Raw genomic sequence first — 24,395 nt, forward strand, 5'->3', positions numbered from 1 at the left:
TTTCTATTTTTTCCCCATTGGGAGTCAATTAAGAGAGAGGATTCAGAACAGAAGCTTGCTGTACTTCTGACAGTTTGTGTGGCCCAACTCTATGCTATGAGATTGTCATTACCCCTGTTACAACTAAGAGCTCCTCTTGGCAGTTGTCCTCTACTTTCTTTACAAAATAAACTCAAAAAACCAGGTTCCCTGCCTTCCTATCTCTAGTTTATCTGCATCCAGGACTATCTTTACCTCCTTCTCTTCCATCTCTCCTACCTACCTTCTGTTTAAGGCCAGTTCCTCTGCAGCCTCTTTTAAATCAATCTCTCCTTTTCCCCTTACCAAAGAATCACCATTTTTTTTTTTTTTTTTTTGAGTAAGGGTCTTGCTCCATTGCCCAGGCTGGAGTGCAGTGATGCGATCTTAGCTCACTGCAATCTCCACCTCCCAGGTTCAAGCAACTCTCCTGCCTCAGTCGCCTAAGTAGTTGAGATTACAGGTGCCCACCACCACGCCTGGCTAACTTCTGTATTTTTAGTAGAGATGGGGTTTCACCATGTTGGCGAGGCTGATGTTGAACTCCTGACCTCAGGTCATCCACCCACCTCAGCCTCCCAAAGTGCTGGGATTACAGGTTTGAGCCACTGTACCCAGCCTGAAGAATCATCTTTATTCAGATATCTCCTTTCTGTTAGCTCCTTCCCTTAGCCTGTGGGTCCCTCTGCTCCTGAAGGTCCCCTCCAGATGGTCACAGCATCTTTCCTCCATCCTTTTATAATTGAGCTCCTTGGTGATGAAGAATGATCTCTGGCAGTCATTCAAACCCTTGCCTTGTTTCTTTTAACCCTCTCTGATAACTATTCTGCTTCATTGAGATTACATGAGCAAGCAGCCTCTTAATTTGCTATTCTAGAGGATCTGCCTCACAGCCTGCCTGACTTGCCTTTTCTGCGGTAGTTTTCATTGTTGCTTCCGCCTCCATGGAGGTTTGTCTGTCCTTACTTGTATGATGCCACTCTCTCTCTCCTGGCTGCCACCTCTTTGCTTCTTCACAGGCAGCTTTTCTGTGACCTTTTCCAGTGTTCAAGATTCTGTCCCGGCTGCTTCCTCTTACCAGATGTTCCCTGGGTTCTGTCTCATGTGATAGGCGATAGGCGTGTGCTGCTCTGATTCAAATTTCCAGCTCAAATCTCTTTCCTGAGCACCAGATTTAACCTCACTTGAGATCATGTTGATACCTCAAATGTAGCTTGTTCAAAACTGTGGTCCCCTAATCTCTTCCTCTGTTCCTGGTTCATTACCTACTTAAGTCAGAAATGGGAGACCTTGGTGTCATCTGCTTTCCTCTTTCGATCCATCAGTATAGTGACACCTACATGTTTGTCTTACATCCCGAGTCAACCAAGGTTTCATTAGTGCTAATGATGTTTTTTATCAATTCCTTTTTTTGGGGGGACGGAGTTTCACTCTTATTGCCCAGGCTGGAGTGCAATGGCGTGATCTCGGCTCACCGCAACTTCCGCCTCCCGGGTTCAAGCAATTCTCCTGCCTCAGCCTCTCGAGTAGCTGGGACTACAGCCATGTACCACCACGCCCGGCTAATTTTGTATTTTTAGTAGAGATGGGATTTCTCTGTGTTGGTCAGGCTGGTCTTGAACTCCCGACCTCAGGTGATCTGCCCACCTCAGCCTCCCAAAGTGCTGGGATTACAGGTGTGAGCCACCGCACCTGGCTATTCATTTTTTTAAAATTAGGAAATCTTCTCTTCTGTAGCTCACATTCTTCCATTATACATACTAATGCCTTTGGTTTTGATTCTTCTAAATGAGGGGAACATAAGGCCATAAGCCAAACCATTTCAAGATGGAATAAGATTTTTTTTTTAAATTATTTTTCTTTTTATTGAGATGGAGTTTCACTCTTCTCGCCTAAGCTGGAGTGCAATGGTGCGTTCTCAGCTCACTGCAACCTCCGCCTCCCGAGTTCAAGCATTTCTCCTGCCTCAGCCTCCCAAGTAGCTGGGATTACAGGCATGTGCCACCACGCCCGACTAATTTTGTGTTAGTAGAGACGGAGTTTCACCATGTTGGTCAGGCTGATTTTGAACTCTTGACCTCAGGTGATCCACCTGTCTCAGCCTCCCAAAGTGCTGGGATTACAGGCGTGAGCCACCATGCCTGGGCCGTTTACATATATATAATGCTAAAGGGAGATAGACATGAAGACTGAGGAAAAAGCACTTGGATTTGGTGATTTAGTGGGGAGGTTTTGTACCGTGGTGAAGACTTCCCATCACGCCTGTTCCTCCTTGTGTACCTGTTTCTGAGATGGCATCCAGTGGTCCCTTCCAGGTATTTGAAACTTTGTTGCTATCAGGATCCTTCTCCCTTGCTCCTTTTATTCAGTAAGTTGTGTCAGTGACACCTCCATATTCTCTGTGATATCCCTTTGTTTTTTTCCTCCTGAATCTGAGTCTCAAGATCTATAAATGAATATTTTCTTGTTGATTCACATCAAACTGATCATCAGATTGTGATGCAAATCGCAAATCTGTTCCTTCTTTTCACCTCTGTTATCGTTGTCTTAACTGGAATATAGTAGACAGTTTTTCGTTCTCTGGCCTCCTTTATCATTCTTCAACATTTCACACTGTTGATCACCCTTTTCTTCATGAAGCTCTCTTCATTTGACTATTAGACACCATTCTCCTGATTTTCTCACTACATCTTTGATGGTGTTTTTCTTGGGCTTCTTTGAGCCCCCCACCTAAATATAGGTTACCTCTGCATTCTGTCCTCTGGCTCGATCTCTTATAGATGATGTCTGGGCACTCTTAGCCTTAGTTGAGGTTTCTACCACCACCCATCTGTTGAATTCCAAATCTTTGTCCTTAGCACAGACTCCTCCAGTGAGCCCACAGATCTGTATTTTTCAGTTGTTTACCAGATAACTTCCATTCAGAGCTTCCGTAGAACTTTAGCTACAATGGATTCGAAAGTGGGGACTCATTCTGGGAACTCTTTCCTGGACTTCCTCCTTTTTTATTTTCTATCTTGATGCAGGGTACTACCAGTTGTTCATCATCTAGGTAAGACACCTGAGTAACATTAATGCCTCCTTCCTCCCTCTCCACATTCATTAGGTCACAAATCCTATTGATTCTACCACTCAAATTCCTAAATCTCTCCCAAATCTGCCTTCCCATTCTGTCCTCACTGCTTTAGCTTAGACTGTCATTATTTCTTGCCTCTTTAGTTTGTTTCCCAACTACTCTCCCATTGTGCAGTTGCCTCCCCTGCTTTCTCTCTTTTTAATTTTTGTTTATTTATTTATTTATTTTGAGATAGAGTCTCGCTCTGTCATCCAGGCTGGAGGGCAGTGGCACGATCTTGGCTCACTGCAAGCTCTGCCTCCCGGGTTCACGCCATTCTCCTGCCTCAGCCTCCCAAGTCACTAGGACTACAGGCGGGCACTACCACGCCCGGCTAATTTTTTGTATTTTTAGTAGAGACGGGGTTTCACCATGTTAACTAGGATGGTCTCGATCTCCTGACCTCGTGATCCACCCTCCTTGGCCTCCCAAAGTGCTGGGATTACAGGTGTGAGCCACTGTGCCCGGCCCCCCGATTAGTCTTTACTCCCATATATAATATGGCTAAAATTTGAGTGCTGGTTTTATCTCATTTACAAGTGAAATGTTTGGCATGCATTCTCAAAATCTATTCATCACACTGAGTCATTATTATCCATTTTACTTTGGAGGAGGGTAGTACCAGGCCTCACAAATAGGAAGTGGGGCAACAGAGATCTGAACTCAGGCTGTATGCTCCAGAGCCCATGATCTTAATTTACCATTTCATTTATGGCTCCCTGTGCCATGTTTGAGTGGCCTTTAAAATCTTTCCTGAGCTGGCATCTGACTTTACTGTTTCATATCCTCCTACTCTGCCTAATCTGTTTACTGTTTGATCTCCTCCCATTCTGTCTAATAGATCTGGAATTTCAGGCCTATTTCTACCTTGTTGGTCTTCCTTGAAGGTGTCATATTGTACCTTTGTGTGTTTGTGCATGTTGCTTCCTCAGCCTTGAATCCCTGCCTCTTTATCTTCAAGGCCCAGCTCAAATGACATCTCCTGGAAGGGTTTCTTGTCTATTAGTTAACACCACCGTCCTCTTACTTCTTAATTAGCCTCTCTTCTTTTCCCATGATATGCATATACACAACTGCCATATTTATATTTATAGAAAGTTTGTAAATATATATATTCGTATTTAAATAAACTTTTAGGATAGTTTTAGATTTACAGAAAAGTGGCAAAGGTAGCATAGAGTTTCCATGAAGCCCATACTCAGTTTCCTTTTTGTTAATATCCTATGTCACTGTAGTGCATTTGTTATAAGTAAGAAGCTAACACTGGTACATTACTGTTGATTAAATTTGATACTTTATTCAGGTTTCCCCAGTTATTCTCTTGTGCCTTTTTTCTGTTCCAGGCTCCCATGGGATAACACATTACATTTAGTCATCACATCATCTTAGTCTCTTCTGGTCTGTGATTGTTTCTCAGACTTTCCTTATCCTTGAAGACTTTGATAGTTTTGAGAAGCACCAGTCACTTTTTTTTTTTTTTTTTTTTTTTGCACAATGTCCCTCAGTTTGGGTTTTGTCTGATGTTTTCCTTATGATTAGACTGAGGCCATGGGTTTTTGGGAGGAAGACCAGGGATAAAATGTTCTTTTCATCACATATCAAGTGCACGTGCTAGCAACGTGACTTACCACTGATGATGTCAACCTTGCCCAGCTCTCTGAAGCAGTGTTAGTTACTGTGTTAGTAACTATAAGTTACTTTCTACTCCTCTTTCCATTCTCCTGTCTTTGGAAGTAGGTCACTATCCCAAACCGCACTCAAGGTGTAGGGGTGGTAAGCTTTACCTCCTGGAGGGGGGATTATTCATATAAATTATTTGGAATTCCTCTGTAAGGAAGATTTGTCTCTTCTCCCTATTTATTCATTCAGTCATTTAATTATATCAATTAATACTTTTTTATACTTTGGGTTATAACCCAATATTGTCTATTCTGTTGATCAGATTGTTCCAGGTTTGGCTGTTGGGAGTTCTTTTAGATTGGTTCCTGTGTCCCTTTGACATGTCCCCTGTCCCAATGTCCTTGAATCGGCCATTTCTCCAAGGAGCCCTAGTTTTATATTGGAAAATGGTATTAGAAACCAAGATATGGGCACTGGATGTGCACATTGTTACTGGGGTGTCACTGCTTCTTCGCCTTTCAGTGTACAGATATATGGATGTGAACCCAAATTTATATAAATATCTGTAATTATTTATCTGTTCATCTCTATGTTAAGCTAAATAGGAGTTTATACTAACTTCAGCTGATTCATTGCCTTCCCTCCTTGCTTATCTGTAACTTCCCTCTCTGACTATGAGAAACTTGGCATCCATCACCACCATCCCATTAACTACACTGTAAGCGTGGACTTTCTCCCTGTCCCCCTCACTAGGCTGTTAGTATCTTAGACACTTATTAAATCTTTGTTGATGAGTGATGAATCTTGAAGCTGTTATGTATCTTACCTAATAAAAGTTTAGCATTTTAGCAAAAGCAATGTAAATCAATCTTGTAAAGTTTGAAACAAAACTTTTAACTGCTTTGTTATGTAACATGTATTCATTGTAGAAAATATGAAAAGTGAGAAGGAAAAAAAGCACCTGTTATTCTATCACCCAGAGGTAATACTTAATATGTAGGTATGTGTTATTTTAGAACTTTTTCTTTGTATGTATATGTGTACACCCCCCTAAACGATTTTTACAAGAATACATTCACATTTCACACTACTTATTTATAACTTTTTTTCACTTAATATAGTATTTCTTAAGGATGTCATGTAGTTGTATCATAATTTAACTGTCTTTACTGTTTCAGCTCCTCCTACTCTTAACCAATTCTCTTTTTTAAGATGTCCAAGTTATTACCAATTATTTGCTTTTATAAACCCTGATTAATATTTTCTTAGAAGTCTTGACAGGCTGTTCTGATGATTTCTTTAGATACACTCCTAAAAGTAGAATTGCTGGAGTAAGTGTATTTTAAGGGTTCTGGTACGTGTTTCTAGGGGTGAGGTTTTTACACTGGCATCTGTTTTTACTTTTCACTCCTTCTGGGAAGTACTCTCTAACACCCTTGAGATCTTGCATCCCTTTTGGGATTATGAATAAATAGTTTTTCTTTAAAGCCAGGAACTCACAGCTGTTCATGCTGATTTATTTACCTGCATAGACTATTGTGTCAAAGAATGCACTGCAGTACCGGGGAAATTCCCAGCATGATGCCCAGGAGTTTCTGCTGTGGCTTTTGGACCGAGTTCATGAAGACCTCAACCATTCAGTGAAGCAGAGTGGCCAGCCTCCTCTGAAGGTAAGGACGCATGCTGCCCTAGGGCAGTCAGCTAGTCATGAGAGTGTGTAGATTTTTCTACTGAGGACTTGTTGCATTGCGTTAATACAATGAAATTGACTAAGCTCTGGGTGAGTATAAGATTCAGTGGCTACTTAAAGGACATTTCATTTTGTTTACTACTGTGCTGGCAGTGTAAGATACAAGAGCTGTTGTCCCCAAGGAATTTATAGTCTAATGAGAGGGGAAACATTTGCATGTATGATGAGCTTCAGATTAAAAAAAGTGATTCCATTTCACTAAACTGTTTTTAAAGCAGAATATGTTTGCTTTCTATTCTAGTAAGACACATACTCTGTAGTTCACTGGAATGAATACACAATCATAAAGGAAACATATGGATTTTCTCTGCTGTTGGGATTGGATTTGACCATAGGAGCCCCAGAATATTCTTATTGAGAAACATAGCAATTAATTCTTAATTTTATACATGTAGTCTTACAAATATGGATAAAATGACTTATATAATGGAAAAAATTTAGACTAAAGAGTTGCTTCCCTTGGGCAGCTTTTAAAGTTTTTGATAATTCTGCTGTATACTTCAAATTTTAAATTTCTAAGTTTGGTAAGTTGTTAAATTATTCTGATTCAAGGTCCTTTTGTGCCTGAACACTCTATTCTGTCATATGACTATATGCGTGTGGCTGACTCTCCCACCAAATTGAGACATCCTCAAGGTCAGGCACTGGGTCTTATTATCTTTGTATCCTAATGTTCTGTACAGTGCTCTCTGCATGTGGTAGCAGGTGCTCAGTAACTAATTGTTAGGTGGAGGGACATGAAAAGTTAAATACAACATGAAGTAGAGTGTGATTAGGCACCAACATACACAGCACAACTAATAGGTACTAGGGAATTTAGGCATGGGAAGCATTAGTACTTTTTTTTTTTGAGACGGACTTTTGCTCTTGTTGCCCAGGCTGGAGTGCAATGGCGCAATCTCGGCTCACCACAACCTCTGCTTCCTGGGTTCAAGTGATTCTCCTACCTCAGCCTCCTGAGTAGCTGGGATTACAGACATGTGCCACCACAGCCGGCTAATTTTGTATTTTTAGTGGAGATGGGGTTTCTCCATGTTGGTCAGGCTGGTCTCGAACTCCCGACCTCAAGTGATCCACCCACCCCGGCCTCTCAAAGTGTTGGGATTACAGGCATGAGCCACTGTGCCCGGCCAGGATTAGTACTTTTAAAGTGGTTGGGGATTACTTCTTAGAGGAGATTGGGATGGGGGCTTTGAGAATTGGAGGGAAACTGGAGCATCCTGGGGAAGGGGAGCTGCCCGGCTGAGTGCTGTGCAGAGACGATCGCTGGCAGAGTCTGTGTGAGGGGATGAGTCCACGCGACCTACATCCTACCTGCTGTGTTCTGGCTCCTTTAGCAGGTGCCCGTCACTGAAGTATCTGCACTTGATGCATAGCTTGTAAAGGAAGTCAAGGTCATTTGTGATTCTCTAGCTTCATCTTCAACCAAGAATTGGTCTTTCTAGTCTGTGAAATTGTACTTTCTTTTTTTTTAGCCACCGTCAGAGACTGATATGATGCCTGAGGGACCATCTTTTCCTGTCTGTAGCACTTTTGTACAAGAACTCTTTCAAGCCCAATATAGGTATGAGAAAATCAGATGTTTCCACTTATTTTGTTTACCTGACATCGTTCTGGGTGATTTTAATATCAAGCATCTTACCTTTTTGTTTTGAAGATCTTCTTTGACGTGTCCTCATTGTCAGAAACAGAGCAACACTTTTGATCCTTTCCTTTGCATTTCTTTGCCAATTCCTCTACCCCACACAAGGTAAGAATGGATTTAGTAAAATGAAGACTGTATTTTCTTACGGTATCCCTTTTCCTCTGTAGGCTCCTATTAGGTTTTCTTACTTATTTAGACAGGTAATGGGATTAATAATGGGATTGAATACAGTCATTGCTACAACCTTACAAGAATAAATGCCCTCCTGAGTTTGCAGGGTGAGCAGGCACGTGAGGCAAGCAGGGGCTGTGTAGTCTGGCCCGGTTTGTCATCCACACATAGTATCGGGGGATGGGCAGGGCTGCTGAGTGACTTCAGGATTCTCTAGAGACCTTACTTTACATTTCTTGTTTCTTAGTTGCTTTATTTTGAACAATTTCTCAACATTTCCAGGAGTTATGCTGTTCTAAAGAAAATACAAAGCACAGAATCAAGTGTAGATATATTTTTGTTTGCTTCATAGAATGTTCATTTTATGAAGATTGCCTTTTCCAAAGATCTCGATGATTGATAGTTCTGCTTAGAGCCAAGTGAAATTTTTCCATTTGGGCTTCCGAGTAACAGTGTGGGTTAGCTTTAGTTTTTTGTTGATTTCATCTCAGGTTTATTTTGCATCGTCTATATTTTAGTTGAAATAAGTGACTAATGAGAAGATCTGACTTTGATCTGTACAGGCCTCTCTATGTCACTGTAGTGTATCAAGGCAAATGTTCTCACTGCATGAGGATTGGTGTGGCCGTACCTCTGTCTGGGACTGTTGCCAGACTTCAGGAAGCAGTGTCTATGGAAACAAAGATCCCCACTGATCAGGTAATAAGTCTGCTAAGACCAGTTACACATGAGCCACAAAAGTATTGCTTTCTGTTCTCTTAGAATTTTTTATAGTTCTTTGCCAAGTATGGTTGGATAGAGATTTAAAACCAGTTGCATTTAGAGTTGAGGGAAAAAAATCAAGACCCCAAAGACTAAAATGTATAGAGAAACTTTTCATGTTTCATTTAATTGTGTATGTAATTTTAAAAGAAGCTGTGACTTTACACCAAGACCTTCTTGTAGCCTTGTTCATAAGGTATAATTACTTAACCCTTCTTAAATCATTCCTGTGGATGTGTATGTGGGCACTGGAGCGTCCTCACAGTGTTTGATACTCAAAGAGGCTTTGAAAACTTAAGGAGTGACACTAGAAAACCCCTTCCCATTGTGGTGATAAGAGTGGATATCTTGCTAGTACCGTGTTCTGTATGTAATAGATGCTTAATACGTTTTGTTTTCTCATTACGGCTGGACCAGAGTCTCTTACCTTGTTTAGAGAAGAGAAAGGGAAGTTGTGCCCATGCCGCATCCCTTTTGGGGTAAATGTTTGATAAGCAGTTATGTTGAAATTTACCAAAAATACTTTTGACCTGTTTGGACTTGACATGTTTTTGCAGATAGCTTTTACTCAATTTACTATTATTATTTTATTTGGAAAAACATTCCTTATTTAAGATTTATTAAGGAAAGATGACTCAGTAGCTAAATTGCTTTCCCTAGATAGTAGCTTCTGGAAGCTACTATCCAGAAGTGTAATCCCTGGACTAATAAAGGTGTTTTGTACTTCGGCCTCATGTGGCGTCATTTGGGAAGTTACCACAGTAAAACAAACACAGCCAGCAGTGTTGCCCTAATATGGCAAATATCTCATATTTTTGCAGGCCAAGTACTGGCATGTTGGTAAAATGTTCATATTCTTTCCTACTCTGAAAAGCCCGTTGGCTCTTTCTTCCCTTCAGGATGAGGGAAAGGCAGAAAGGGAGGGAGCAAGGCTTCGGTGGTGTCCAGGGCAAATCTGGTTGCATCTTTAGAGCTTCCAGCACTGTCTGGCTCCTTTTGCATGTGGTTTAAATTGGTGAAATAATTACAAGTTTGCTGTTGACCTCAGTTTGCTGAAGAAAGTGAATTTTACTTGCGTGTTCACCGGCAGAAAAACAACATGGTCATTAAATTCATTAGAAGGAAAATGTGCCAGGAACATTTTTGCTGGACTATTTGTAGAATATACCACCAACCCCTTTTACCTGGTAGATTCGCAGAATGTTAGTGCTGGTAGAGGGGACCTCAGGGGTCCGGTCCAGCTCCCTTATTTGAAAGAGGCTCAGAAAAGCCATGGGACTTGTTCAGGTTTGCAGGGCTGGTTGGTGAGAGGCCGAACTGGAACCTGCATGCCCAATCCAGTGCTTTTTCACTAGACAGCACGGCTGAGCATATAATGAAGTCTTTAAATGTCTCCCGTGTTCTCCTCTCCATCTTTTGTTTTTCTATTTTGTTTGTTTGTTTGTATGTATGTATGTATGGATTGTTTGAGACAGGGTCTCACTCTGTTGCCCGGGCTGGAGTGCATTGGTGCAATCATGGCTCACTGCAGCCTCAACCTTGTGGGCTCAAGCAGTCCTCCCACCTCAGCTTCCCAAGTAGTGGGGACTGTAGGCACATGCCACCACACCCAGCTGATTTTTGTATTTTTCATAGAGACAAGGTTTTGGCATGTTGCCCAGGCTGGTCTTGAACTCCTGGCCTCAGCAGTCCTTCTGTCTTGGCCTCCCAAAGTGCTGGGATTACAGGCTTGAGCCGCCATGCCTGTCCTGTTTTTCTGTTTTATTGTAAAATAACCATTTCTTGAAATATAACAGAAAGAGGAAGTATCTCATACTAGGTATCTTAATGCTAAGGGTTACTAACTTTAATTCTATGTTATATAGTATTCATTTAGATTTTTTCCATGCATATATGCATTATTTTATATAAGTAGAATCATTTACACATATTATTTTTACCTTGCTTTGTATTTACTTAGATTTTTGCATGTTAGTGCAAATATATATAGTTTATTCTTTTTAGTAGCTTTATAATTCCCGTAAGGCTATACTACGTTTAATTAGTTAGTATTTTTGGACATTTGAATTGATTTTTTTTTCAATACAAATATCCATGGTTTAGGCTTGAAAAATAGAAAATTAAATGATATGGGAGAAAGCCTCAGTGTCAGATGTGGACTCTGTCCTCGACATGAGGCTGGATCGTTGTAGAACTTTAGGCAAGTCTCTTGGCATCTCTTCTTTCAGTGAAATGGGGGTTAGACATTATGATCTCCTGGTTCTCTTCTACACTAAAACTTAGAGAAACTCTGGAGTTAGAGTCATGGAGTTCTGCATCAGAGTACAGGTTTCCCTCAGTGTCCATGGGATTGGTTGTAGGAACCCTTGCACTAGGATACCAAAATCCACAGTGCTTTAATCCCTTTTATAACATGGCACAGTATTTGCATAGAACCTAAGCATATCATCCTGTGTACTTTATTTATTTTTACTTTTTATTTTATGGATACATAATAGTTGTACCTCCAATATACTTTAAATCATCTCCAGATAACTTACAATACTTAATACAGTGTAAATGTTATGTAAATAGTTGTTATGCTATATTGTTTAGGGAATAATGACAAGAAAAAAAGACTGTTCAGTATACATTCAATCATCCTTTTTTTTTCTTCTGAATATTTTTGATCTGCAGTTGGTTGAATCCACAGATGTAGCACCCACAGATATGGAGGGGTGACTGTATATTGTTATATAATTACAGAGGATACTGTGCTTCCAGGATTCTCTCATTAAAGGCAAATAAAGTGGGCTCTGCGAGATGTTTCAGAGCTCTCTCAGACCACTGCCAGTCCTGATGGTCTGGAGAAGTTCATAGAATTGGGAGATCAATTAGTATCGAATTTCCAGTTACGCAGCTGTTTACATTTTTCCTATTTTTAGATTGTGTTAACAGAAATGTACTATGATGGGTTCCATCGTTCCTTTTGTGATACAGACGACCTGGAAACAGTCCATGAAAGCGACTGCATTTTTGCCTTTGAGACTCCCGAAATATTTAGGACTGAAGGAATTCTCAGTCAAAGAGGTAAATGAGCTCCTGTTTCCATAATGCTACCTGGGTTTGCAGGTTTAACTATAGTCTACCCTTTTAGTTGTCTATTATATAATGATATACATTTTTTTTAAATTGTGGTAAAATACACTTAATTTTTTTATGATGGTATAATGGTAAAAATCTTACAGTAATATTATCCTAGAAGAAGGCAGCTCTTACTGTTTTAGGCAAAGATATATCCATAGTTTAGTTGGGAAAACCTCTTATTGAGATTCAGGACTGTGACCTCCTTTAAGTAGCCTTTTTGGCATCTTTTCATGACATTCAGGAAGATATACTATGCCATAGGTTTTTTTTTTTTTCTTTTTAATTTTGCTATCACCTCTTAAGATTCTAACATTTTTGCTATAGAATGTTTTCTTGGTACCTGCTTTTAAGAAATTTGCATGTAACTCTTCACTGATAGGCAGCAAAATGAAGTAAAGCCCTGGACAGTATTGTTCCTCTTACTGTAGTTTGGGCTGTGATTTGGAACTTAGCTTGTCTCCCCACTGTGCCTGGAGTTATGGGGTTATTCTGATTTTAAGAGTTACCAAGCAACTCAGACTTTGCTCCTGGCCACAGCATTCTTCAGGGTTCCTCCTAGGGCTCCTCTTCTTTTGCTCTACCCTGGTGGTTATTAATGCATCAGTATTACCTGGGAACTGGTTAGAAATGCAAATTCTTGGTCCCTACTCCACACCTAGTAAAGGAGAAACTCTGGTAAAGAAGCCCTTTAGGTAGGTGATCATGATGCAAGCTAAAGTGAAAACTGCCGCTCTTATCAGGATTTTCCACGCCTTGATTTTTTGAACTGTATTCCCCCCCTAGCCTCAACTTTTCTTTTGATTCCAGTTCCATTCCTTGACTTCCACCTCCCTACTGGAATTTCTACTTAGAAATCCTACAGGTGTCTTACCCTTAGCATTTCTTTCTTAGATTGGTTGCTCCTGCATTTTTTCTAGAAATAATGGCACTACTATCCTCCTCTTCACTCAAACTGGATCCAAGCTTGATAACTTCTCCTTCAAAATTCTCATAGAGCTGTTGACACACACTGCATTTTTCGCCTTTATTTTACTGCCACTGACGTAGTTCAGGCCAGTCCCAACTGAGCTTTTCCAGTAAGTTTTTATCTTTACCACTGAGCTTTCTCCTTTCTAGTTATTTCTCCACAGACTTACTCTAATACACAGTTCTGATCATGTTACATGCTATTGATTTACCAGTGATTCCCCTTTTCTAAGATCAAATCTAAACACCTTGGAAGGAGCATAACGCCCTCCTCCCGTGCCATGATTTGGTCCTTGCCTTTCTTTCCAGTCTCTCTACTCCCATTTCCTCTCCTTCCTCAGGTCTTCTCTTTCAGGTTACTCTGTTTCTCAGACATGCCATGTGCTTTTCCATGTTCCCTACCATTTGCTGTGCTGAGGATTCACTTCTCCAGCTTCTATTCTCGTTAGCTCCTGCTTTGTCTCCCCAAGGTACCTTCCAGTCTCCCCATCCTGCCAAGCTCTAAGCAGTCACTATTCTACTTTCTCTCTCTCTTTCTTTTTGAGACAGAGTCTTGCTCTGCCGCTCAGGCTGGAGTGCAGTGCATGATCTTGGCTCACTGCAGCCTTAGCCTCCCGAGTAGCTGGGATCACAGGCGCATGCCACCACACCTGGCTAATTTTTATATTTTTAGTAGAGATGGGGTTTCACCACGTTGGCCAGGCTGGTCTCGAACTCCTGACCTCAAGTGATCCACCTGCCTCGGCCTCCCAAAGTGCTGGTAATCTTACAGGCATGAGCCACCACACCCGGCCCACTATTCTACTTTCTGTTTCTACAGATTTCCCTAGTCTAGACTTCCATATAAATGGAATCATAAAATACGTGGTATTTTGTGACTGGCTTTACTTAGTATGATGTTTTCAAGATTCATTCATGTTGTAGCATATATCATACTTAATTCCTTTTTGTGGCCAAATAATATTTTATCGTTTGAATAGATCACATTTTGTTTATTCATTGTTAATGAACATTTGGGTTGTTTCCACCTTCTGGCTAATATGAATAATGCTCCTGTGAACATTCCACACAAGTTTTTATGTGGACTTATGTTTTCCTTTCTCTTCATACCTGGGAATAGAACTGCTGGGTTGTGTGGTAACTCTATGTTTAATCATTTGGGGGAACTTACAGACTGTTTTCCAAAGTGGCCGCACCATGTTACATTTTTATCAGCAGTGTTTGAGGGTTCCAGTTTCTCTACGTCCTTGCCGACACTTGATTATTATCTGACTCTTTAATTTTAGCCATTGTAGTGGGTATGAAGTGGTATCTCATTATGGTTTTGATTTGTGTTTGTGACTGACATCATGTTGAGCATCTTTTCTTGTGCTTGTTGGCCATTTGTATATCATATTTGGAAAAATGTCTGTTCAAATATTTTACCCATCTTAAAATTGCATTGTTTGCTTTTTGTTGTTGAGTTTTAGGAATTTTCACATATGCTGAATACTAGACCCTTATCAGACATATGATTTGCAAATATTTTCTCCCATTGTGTGGGTGGTCTTTTAACTACCTGATAATGTCCTTTGAAACATAAAAGTTCTTAGTTTTGTTGAAGTCCAGTTTATCTATTTTTTTTTGGCTTGTGCTTTTGTTATATCTGACACTTTATCAAATCCAAAGTCATAAAGATTTACCCCATAATTTCTTTTAAGAGTTTTATAGTTTTAGCTCTTATAGTTTTTTGAACCATTTTGAGTTAATTTTTTATGTGCATGTGCGTGTGTCTTTTTAGTAGCATGATATATAATCCTTTGGGTATATACCCAGTAATGGGATTGCTGGGTCAAATGGTAATTCTAATTGTAGATCCTTGAGGAATTGTGACACTGTCTTCCACAATGGTTGAACTAATTTACACTCCCACCAACAGTGTGAAAGCATTCTTATTTCTCCACATCCTCTCCAGCATCTGTTGTTTCCTGACTTTTTAATGATTGCCATTCTAATTGGCGTGTGATGGTATTTCATTGTGGTTTTGATTTGCATTTCTCTGATGACCAGTGATGATGAGCACTTTTTCCTGTGTCTTTTGGATGCATAAATGTCTTCTTTTGAGAAGTGTCTGTTCATATCCTTTGCCCACTTTTTGATGGGGTTGTTTTTTTCTTGTAAATTTGTTTGAGTTCTTTGTAGATTCTGGATATTAGCCCTTTGTCAGATGGGTAGATTGCAAAAATTTTCTCCCATTCTTTAGGTTGCCTGTTCACTCTGATGGTAGTTTCCTTTGCCGTGCAGAAGCTCTTTAGTTTAATTAGATCCCATTTGTCAATTTTGGCTTTTGTTGCCTTTGCTTTTGGTGTTTTAATCATGAAGTCCTTGCTCATGCCTATGTCCCTAAAGATATTGCCTAGGTTTTCTTCTAGGGTTTTTATGGTTTTAGGTCTAAGATTTAAGTCTTTAATCCACCTTGGATTAATTTTTGTATAAGGTGTAAGGAAGAGATCCAGTTTCAGCTTTCTACATATGGCTAGCCAGTTTTCCCAGCACCATTTATTAAATAGGGAATCCTTTCCCCATTTCTTGTTTTTGTCAGATTTGTCAAAGATCAGATGGTTGTAGATGTGTGGTTACTTCTGAGGCCTCTGTTCTGTTCCATTGGTCTGTATCTCTGTGTTGGTACCAGTACCATGCTGTTTTGGTTACTGTAGCCTTGTAGTATAGTTTGAAGTTAGGTAGCATGATGCCTCCAGCTTTGTTCTTTTTGCTTAGGATTGTCTTGGCAATGCAGGCTCTTTTTTGGTTCCATATGAACTTTAAAGTAGTTTTTTCCAATTCTGTGAAGAAAGTCATTGGTAGCTTGATGGGGTTGGCATTGAATCTGTAAATTACCCTGGGCAGTATGGCCATTTTCACGATATTGATTCTTCCTATCCATGAGCATGGAATGTTCTTCCATTTGTTTGTGTTCTCTTTTATTTCATTGAGCAGTGGTTTGTAGTTCTCCTTGAAGAGGTCCTTCACATCCCTTGTAAGTTGGATTCCTAGGTATTTTATTCTCTTTGAAGCCATTGTGAATGGGAGTTCACTCATGATTTGGCTCTCTGTTTGTCTGTTATTGGTGTATAGGAATGCTTGTGATTTTTGCATATTGATTTTGTATCCTGAGACTTTGCTGAAGTTGCTTATCAGTTTAAGGAGATTTTGGGCTGAGACGATGGGGTTTTCTAGATATACAATCATGTCATCTGCAAACAGGGACAATTTGACTTCCTCTTTTCCTAATTGAATACCCTTTATTTCTTTCTCTTGCCTGATTGCCCTGGCCAGAACTTCCAACACTATATTTAATAGAAGTGGTGAGAGAGGGCATCCCTGTCTTGTGCCAGTTTTCAAAGGGAATGCTTCCAGTTTTTGCCCATTCAGTATGATATTGGCTGTGGGTTTGTAATAAATAGCTCTTAGTATTTTGATATACATTCCATCAATACCTAGTTTATTGAGAGTTGTTAGCATGAAGGGCTGTTGAATTTTGTTGAAGGCCTTTTCTGCATTTATGGAGATAATCGTATGGTTTTTGTCGTTGGTTCTGTTTATATGATGGATTACGTTTATTGTCTTGCATATGTTGAACCAGCCTTGCATCCCAGGAATGAAGCCAACTTGATCATAGTGGATAAGCTTTTTGATGTGCTGCTGGATTCGGTTTGCCAGTATTTTATTGAGGATTTTTGCATCGATGTTCATCAGAGATATTGCTCTAAAATTCTTTTATTTGTTGTGTCTCTGCCAGGCTTTGGTATCAGGATGATGCTGGCCTCATAAAATGAGTTAGGGAGGATTCTCTCTTTTTCTATTGATTGGAATAGTTTCAGAAGGAATGGTACCAGCTCCTAGAATTTGGCTGTGAATCTGTCTGGTCCTGGACTCTTTTTGGTTGGTAGGCTATTAATTATTGCCTCAATTTCAGAGCCTGTTATTGGTCTATTCAGAGATTCAACTTCTGCCTGGTTTAGTCTTGGGAGGGTGTATGTGTCCAGGAATTTATCCATTTCTTCTAGATTTTCTAGTTTATTTGTGTAGAGGTATTTATGGTATTCTCTGATGGTAGTTTATATTTCTGTGGGATCAGTGGTGATATCCCTTTTATCATTTTTATTGCGTCTATTTGAGTCTTCTCTCTTTTTTTCTTTATTAGTCTTGCTAGCAGTCTATCAATTTTGTTGGTCTTTTCAAAAAACCAGCTCCTAGATTGATTTATTTTTTTGAAGGGTTTTTTTGTGTCTCTATCTCTTTCAGTTCTGCTCTGATCTTAGTTATTTCTTGCCTTCTGCTAGCTTTTGAATGTGTTTGCTCTTGCTTCTCTAGTTCTTTTAATTGTGATGTTAGGGTGTTGATTTTAAATCTTTCCTGCTTTCTCTTGTGGGCATTTAGTGCTATAAATTTCCCTCTACACACTGCTTTAAATGTGTCCCAGAGATTCTGGTACGTTGTCTTTGTTCTCATTGGTTTCAAAGAACATCTTTATTTCTGCCTTCATTTTGTTATTTACCCAGTAGTCATTCAGGAACAGGTTCTTCAGTTTCCATGTAGTTGTACAGTTTTGAGTGAGTTTCTTAATCCTGAGTTCTAATTTGGTTGCACTGTGGTCTGAGAGACAGTTTGTTGTGGTTTCTGTTCTTTTACAGTTGCTGAGGAGTGCTTTACTTCCATTTATGTGGTCAATTTTAGAATAAGTGTGACGTGGTGCTGAGAAGAATGTATATTCTGTTGATTTGGGGTGGAGAGTTCTGTAGATGTCTATTAGGTCTGCTTGGTGCAGAGCTGAGTTCAAGTCCTGGATATCCTTGTTAACCTTCTGTCTTGTCGATCTGTCTAATATTGACAGTGGGATGTTAAAGTCTCCCATTATTGTGTGGGAGTCTAAGTCTCTTTGTAGGTCTCTAAGGACTTGCTTTATGAATCTGGGTGCTCCTGTATTGGTTGCATATATATTTAGGATAGTTAGCTCTTCTTGTTGAATTGATCCCTATACCATTATGTAATGGCCTTCTTTTTCTCTTTTGATCTTTGTTGGGTTAAAGTCTGTTTTATGAGAGACTAGGATTGCAACCCCTGCTTTTTTTTTGCTTTTCATTTGCTTGGTAGATCTTCCTCCATCCTTTATTTTGAGGCTACGTGTGTCTCTGCACATGAGATGGGTCTCCTGAATACCGCACACTGATGGGTCTTGACTCTATCCAGTTTGCCAGTCTGTCTTTTAATTGGGGCATTTAGCCCATTTACATTTAAGGTTAATATTGTTATGTGTGAATTTGATCCTGTTATTACGATGTTAGTTGGTTATTCTGCCCATTAATTGATGCAGTTTCTTCCTAGCATTGATGGTCTTTACAATTTGGCATGTTTTTGCAGTGGCTGGTACTGGTTGTTCCTTTCCATGTTTAGTGCTTCCTTCAGGAGCTCTTGTAAGGCAGGCCTGGTGGTGACAAAATCTCTCAGCATTTGCTTGTCTGTAAAGGATTTTATTTCTCCTTCACTTATGAAGCTTAGTTTGGCTGGATATAAATTTTGGGTTGAAAATTCTTTCCTTTAAGAATGTTGAATATTGGCCCCACTCTCTTCTGGCTTGTAGGGTTTCTGCCGAGACATCTGCTGTTAGTCTGATGGGCTTCCCTTTGTGGGTAACCTGACCTTTCACTCTGGCTGCCCTTAACATTTTTTCCTTCATTTCAGCCTTGGTGAATCTGACAGTTATGTGTCTTGGGGTTGTTCTTCTCGAGGAGTATCTTTGTGGCATTCTCTGTATTTCCTGAATTTGAATGTTGGCTTGCCTTGCTAGGTTGGGGAAGTTCTCCTGGATAATGTCCTGAAGAGTGTTTTCCAGCTTGGTTCCATTCTTCGCATCACTTTCAGGTACAGCAATCAAACATAGATTTGGTCTTTTCACGTAGCCCTATATTTCTTGGAAGCTTTGTTCATTTCTTTTTACTCTTTTTCTCTAACCTTGTGTTCTCGCTTTATTTCATTAATTTGATCTTCAGTCACTGATACCCTTTCTTTCACTTGATCGAATTGGCTATTGAAGCTTGTGCATGCATCACAAAGTTCTCATGCCATGGTTTTCAGCTCCATCAGGTCATTTAAGCTCTTCTCTTCATTGTTTATTCTAGTTAGCCATTCATCTAACCTTTTTTTCAAGTTTTTAGCTTCCTTGCGTTGGGTTTGAACATGCTCCTTTAGCTCAGAGAACCAACCTTCTGAAGCCTACTTCTGTCAACTCATCAAAGTCATTCTCCATCCAGCTTTGTTCCATTGCTGGCGAGGAGCTGCGATCCTTTGGAGGAGAAGAGGCGCTCTGGTTTTTAGAATTTTCAGCCTTGCTGCTCTGGTTTCTCCCCATCTTTGTGGTTTTATCTACCTTTGATCTTTGATGTTGGTGACCTACAGATGGGGTTTTGGTGTAGATGTCCTTTTTGTTGATGTTGGTGCTGTTCCTTTCTGTTTGTTAGTTTTCCTTCTAATGATCAGGTCCCTCAATTGCAGGTCTGTTGGAGTTTGCTGGAGGTCCACTCCAGACCATGTTTGCCTAGGTATCACCAGTGGAGGCTGCAGAACAGCAAATATTGCTGCCTGATCCTTCCTCTGGAAGCTTCGTCCCAGACGGGCACCCGCCTGTGTGAGGTGTCTGTTGGTTCCTACTGGGAGGTGTCCCCAGTTAGGCTACATGGGAGTCAGGGACCCACTTGAGGAGGCAGTCTGTGCATTCTCAGAGCTCAAATGCCATGCTGGGAGAACCACTGCTCTCTTCAGAGCTGTCAGACAAGGACCTTTAAGTCTGCAGAAGCTGTCTGCTGCCTTTTGTTCAGCTATGCCCTGCCCACAGAGGAGGAGTCTATAGAGGCAGCAGGCCTTGCTGAGCTGCGGGGGGCTCTGCCCAGTTGGAGCTTCCTGGCCGCTCTGTTTACCTACTCAAGCCTCAGCAATGGTGGATGCCCCTCCCCCAGCCAGGCTGCCGCCTCACAGTTCGTTCTCAGACTGCTGCGCTAGCAGTGAGCAAGCCTCCGTGGGCATGGGACCCACCGAGCCAGGCACAGGAGAGAATCTCCTTGTCTTCTGGTTGCTGAGACCTTGGGAAAAGCGCAGAAGTGTCTTTTGGGCAGAAGTGTCCTGTTTTTCCAGGTACAGTCTGTCACAGCTTCCCTTGGCTAGGAAAGGTAAATCCTCCGACCCCTTGAGCTTCCCAGGTGAGGTGACGCCCCACTCTGCTTCAGCTCACCCTCCGTGGGTGGCACCCACTGTCCAACCGTCCCAATGAGATGAACCAGGTATCTCAGTTGGAAATGCAGAAATCACCCATCTTCTGCGTCGATCATGCTGGGAGCTACAGACCAGAGCTGTTCCTGTTCGGCCATCTTTGAACGGATCCACTTCATTCCTTTTTAATGGCTGAACATTATTCCATACATACATATGCATGTACCACATTTTGTTCATTAATCTATTGATGGGCATTTGTTTTTTTCCTACCTTTTGTCTATTGTGAATAGTCCTACTATGAGCATTTGTGTACTAGTATTTGTTTGAATACCTGTTTTCAGTTCTTTTGGGTATATACCTAGGAATGGAATTGATGGATCATATCATAATTCTATGGTTGTCGTCTTGGGGAATTGCCAAATTGTTTTCCACAGGAGCTGGATCATTTTACGTTTCCACCAGCAATAGATGAGAGTTCTAATTTCTCCACATCTTTACCAACATTTATTTTTCATCTTTTTGATTTTAGTCATCCTGGTGAATGTGAAGCGTTACTTCATTGAGGTTTTGACTTGCATTTCTCTAATAGTAAGTGATGATGAACATCTTGTCATGTGCTTGTTTGGCCATTTATATATTCTCTTTGGAGAAATGTCTATTCAAGTCTTTTTCCCATTTTAAATTGCATTATCTTTTTGTTGAGTTGTTTTTGTTGAGTTGTAAGAATTCTTTGTAAGGATGTATAATACTAGACCATTATGGGATATATGACTTGCAAGTATTTTATTCCATTCTCTGGGTTTTTTCTCTTTCTTGATAGTGTTCTTTGATGTACAAAAGTTCTTCATTTTGATGAAGTCTGTTTTTTCTTTTGTTGCTCATAATTTTGTTGTCATATCTAAGAATCTGTCACCACATCCAAGGTCATGAAGATTTACTCTTATGTTTTCTTCTGAGTTTTGTAGTTTTAGCTCTTACATTTAGGTTGTTGATACATTTTAAGTTAATTTTTATAAATTGTATGAGGTAGGGACCAAACTCCATTCTGGGACAAGTAAATATTTACTTGTCCCAGTACCATTTGATGAAGAGATTGTACTGTCCTCATTGAATGGTCTTGGTGCTCTTGTTGAAAGTCCTTATTTTAATTCCTCTTTTACTTCACCCTCTACTTCCAGAGGCCTCTGGCGCCTCCAGTTTCTGATTCTTTTGGTGATCCTGTATATTGGGTTGGCCAGCTTTCTCCAATGCCAGCTTACAATTCAGTTTTCTCTGGTCTACTCATATTTACAATATTTTCTAGATAGTCTATTATTTCACTTCTTCTTCTTTGACCCAGGTGCTTGTTTGTCTTTCTTTTCCAGTTGTTACATTTCCCCGTATGTGTTTTTGTTTGGATTGTTTCTAATTTTATTGCATTACAGTAAAAAATACCTAAATTATCTTGTCCAGAGAGCCTTTCCTCACTCCCTTTACCTGAAGGCTGGCTGGTGAACTCCTGCTGTTCTGTTAATCTCTCACACCAGTGTGTTATGTGGAAATGATTTGTTTTCTTCTCTGTCCTTCCCACCACACTGTGAAGTCCTCTGGAGCTGGGGCCACATTTTGCTTTATCTTGCTATAGCCAGCAGTGCAGTATAGTTCTTAATATGCAGCAAGAGCCCAGGTAATGTTTGTTCAGCTGAAAGTTTCTCAAAATCCTATTCCCACCCCAGTTGCTTAGGGTTAACACTAAGCTTCTATTTATAAGTGAATTTGGTGAATCCAAAGGTTATTGTATTCTAGCCAGGGACTGCCTTATTGAGTGTGCGTTAGCCTCTATCCTAAGGCCTTAACAGATGTTTTGTTCAATACATAATGAGGCTACTGCTTTCCCCACATTACCAGTGAGGAAGCTGAGACTTAGAGATGAAGTAACCACTCCCAGCTCACACAGCTGGCAGTAAATGCGTCCACAGTTTGAACATGGAGCTTGATTTCTGTGCAGTTGACAATGTGGCATCCCCTCATCTCGTCAGGAGTCCACATCAATTCTAGGAGAACAGGTCTTCCCACCCTTACCTCTGCCAAGAACCTGGGAAACAAGTTTATTGTCTCAACTTCAGATATCTATTATTTTTATTTTCTCATACCAGAGTTTAAAATGGTTAGGAAGTAAGATCTACTCCTGTTCCTTTTGTGATTTCTTTATGGTGTTTAAGCTTAAAGGGGTTTCTTCCCTCTAGTGGCTTGACAAAGATTCAGCTTTTTTCTTATTTCTAGTTTGTATGTGTTGTTCTTTTAAACTCTATCTGGACTTTATATTGGCATTAACTATGTACTCGTCATTTTAAATTGTTATAATGTTGAGGTATCTTAATAGGTTCAGTGAGTCTTAGATTGCTGAGTATTGAGGTTATTGCCAGCATTCTGCTATAAATACTTTTGTGTAAGCCATTTGTATTTTATTCTTTTTCTGGTGGTGTTATTATTTATGGTGGTGGTAGAAGGGGTTTCTTCTATTTTCCAGCTGGGTTGTCATTTCCCTAGGCTGTACTTCCAAAGGATTAAAGGAATGAACAGGTAGTCAGGCATTTATTGGGGTTGTGCTGGGTGCTGAGTTGCTGGGTACTTTGATTGACAGGGAGCTCTGCTTTGGAGCATTTGGGAGGATCAGTACTGTGCCTATCAAATATATATATTTGTTAACTTTAATGTGGATTGATCCAGTCTAGTAGACTGTATTCCAAGTTGGAAGATTCTCCTGATGGCTCTGAGTCTAGTAGGTGTAGTGTGTAATTTACCTTTTATTTCTTATAAGTCTGGCTCTTTAATCAGGGAGGAGAAACTGCTATTTAATATTGAAGAACATTCCACATATTCTCACCTTTATTGTTTAAAAATTTGTTTGATTACTGGTTGCATGACCTCACTAAATTTTCTTGGTGAATCATCTTAGCACACATGCCCTTCTAAAACTGTATCTAACATTCACTGAAGTGCAGTTTTAATTTTCAGTTTTTAAGATAGGTAAGGCTAGTTTAAAGGAAATAATAATGGATGCTAAAGAAATTCTCTAACGGCTAGATGAGTAATCTAAGTAGGATGTTTCTTTTTTTGATTGCAGTTTAATTTACATAATGACATTTTTTAAAAAAATTTTCTCTGTTGGGTAAATTTCTTCATAATGAGTGAATAAAAATAATTTTGAAGTGATAAAATAAGTTGTTTTTATTCTATTTCAGGAATTCATTTAAACAACAACCTAAACCACTTGAAATTTGGCTTGGATTATCATAGACTGTCTTCTCCTACACAAACAGCAGCAAAGCAAGGGAAAATGGATTCGCCCACCTCAAGAGCAGGCAGCGACAAGATTGTCCTGTTGGTGTGTAACCGAGCCTGCACTGGGCAACAAGGGAAAAGGTGAGAACCAGATTATTTTCCAGTAAGTACCTAGACTGTAAAAGTTCAGTATTTTCAAACATTTTAAAAAGCATGGGCAAAAAGTTCTTACTTTTAGTAGTTAATTTTTGATTCTGATATTTAGAAAGAATACATGTACAAGTTGACCTGATTTGGGGGGTTGGTCGGGGGAGAGTAAAATTAGGAATCTGGGTTTTTTGTTGTTGTTGTTGTTTGTTTGTTTGTTTGTTTGTTTTTTGATATGGAGTCTCGCTCTGTTGCCCAGGCTGGAGTGTAGTTGCGCAATCTCGGTTCACTGCAACCTCTGCCTCCCAGGTTCAAGCGATTCTCTTGCCTTGGCCATCTGAATAGCTGGGATTATAGGCTCCAGCCACCACACCCAGCAGATTTTTTATATTTTTAGTAGAAATGAGGTTTCACCATGTTGGCCAGGCTGGTCTCAAACTCCTGACCTCAGACGATCCACCCGCCTTGGCCTCCCAAAGTGCTGGGATTATAGGCGTGAGCCACCGCATCCGGCCAGGAATCTAGTTTTTAAAGTCCCATTTCATATGTGTATTTTCAGTTCAGGC

The 24,395-nt window shown here is 40.2% G+C and overlaps 1 protein-coding gene across 1 annotated transcript in view; it reads left to right on the plus strand.

The window, feature by feature from the left end:
- LOC112131899 (ubiquitin carboxyl-terminal hydrolase 31-like) overlaps positions 1 to 24,395 on the plus strand; it is a 60,427-nt gene that overhangs the window by 11,147 nt on the left and 24,885 nt on the right. The window contains 6 exon segments of the mRNA XM_054533815.2: positions 6,286 to 6,423; positions 7,979 to 8,067; positions 8,161 to 8,253; positions 8,883 to 9,018; positions 12,006 to 12,150; positions 23,643 to 23,823. Coding sequence (XP_054389790.1) covers positions 6,286 to 6,423; positions 7,979 to 8,067; positions 8,161 to 8,253; positions 8,883 to 9,018; positions 12,006 to 12,150; positions 23,643 to 23,823 — 782 coding nt within the window.

The sequence above is a fragment of the Pongo abelii genome, chromosome 18 (genome assembly GCF_028885655.2).
Source record: "Pongo abelii isolate AG06213 chromosome 18, NHGRI_mPonAbe1-v2.0_pri, whole genome shotgun sequence".
NCBI classification, from domain to species: domain Eukaryota; kingdom Metazoa; phylum Chordata; class Mammalia; order Primates; family Hominidae; genus Pongo; species Pongo abelii.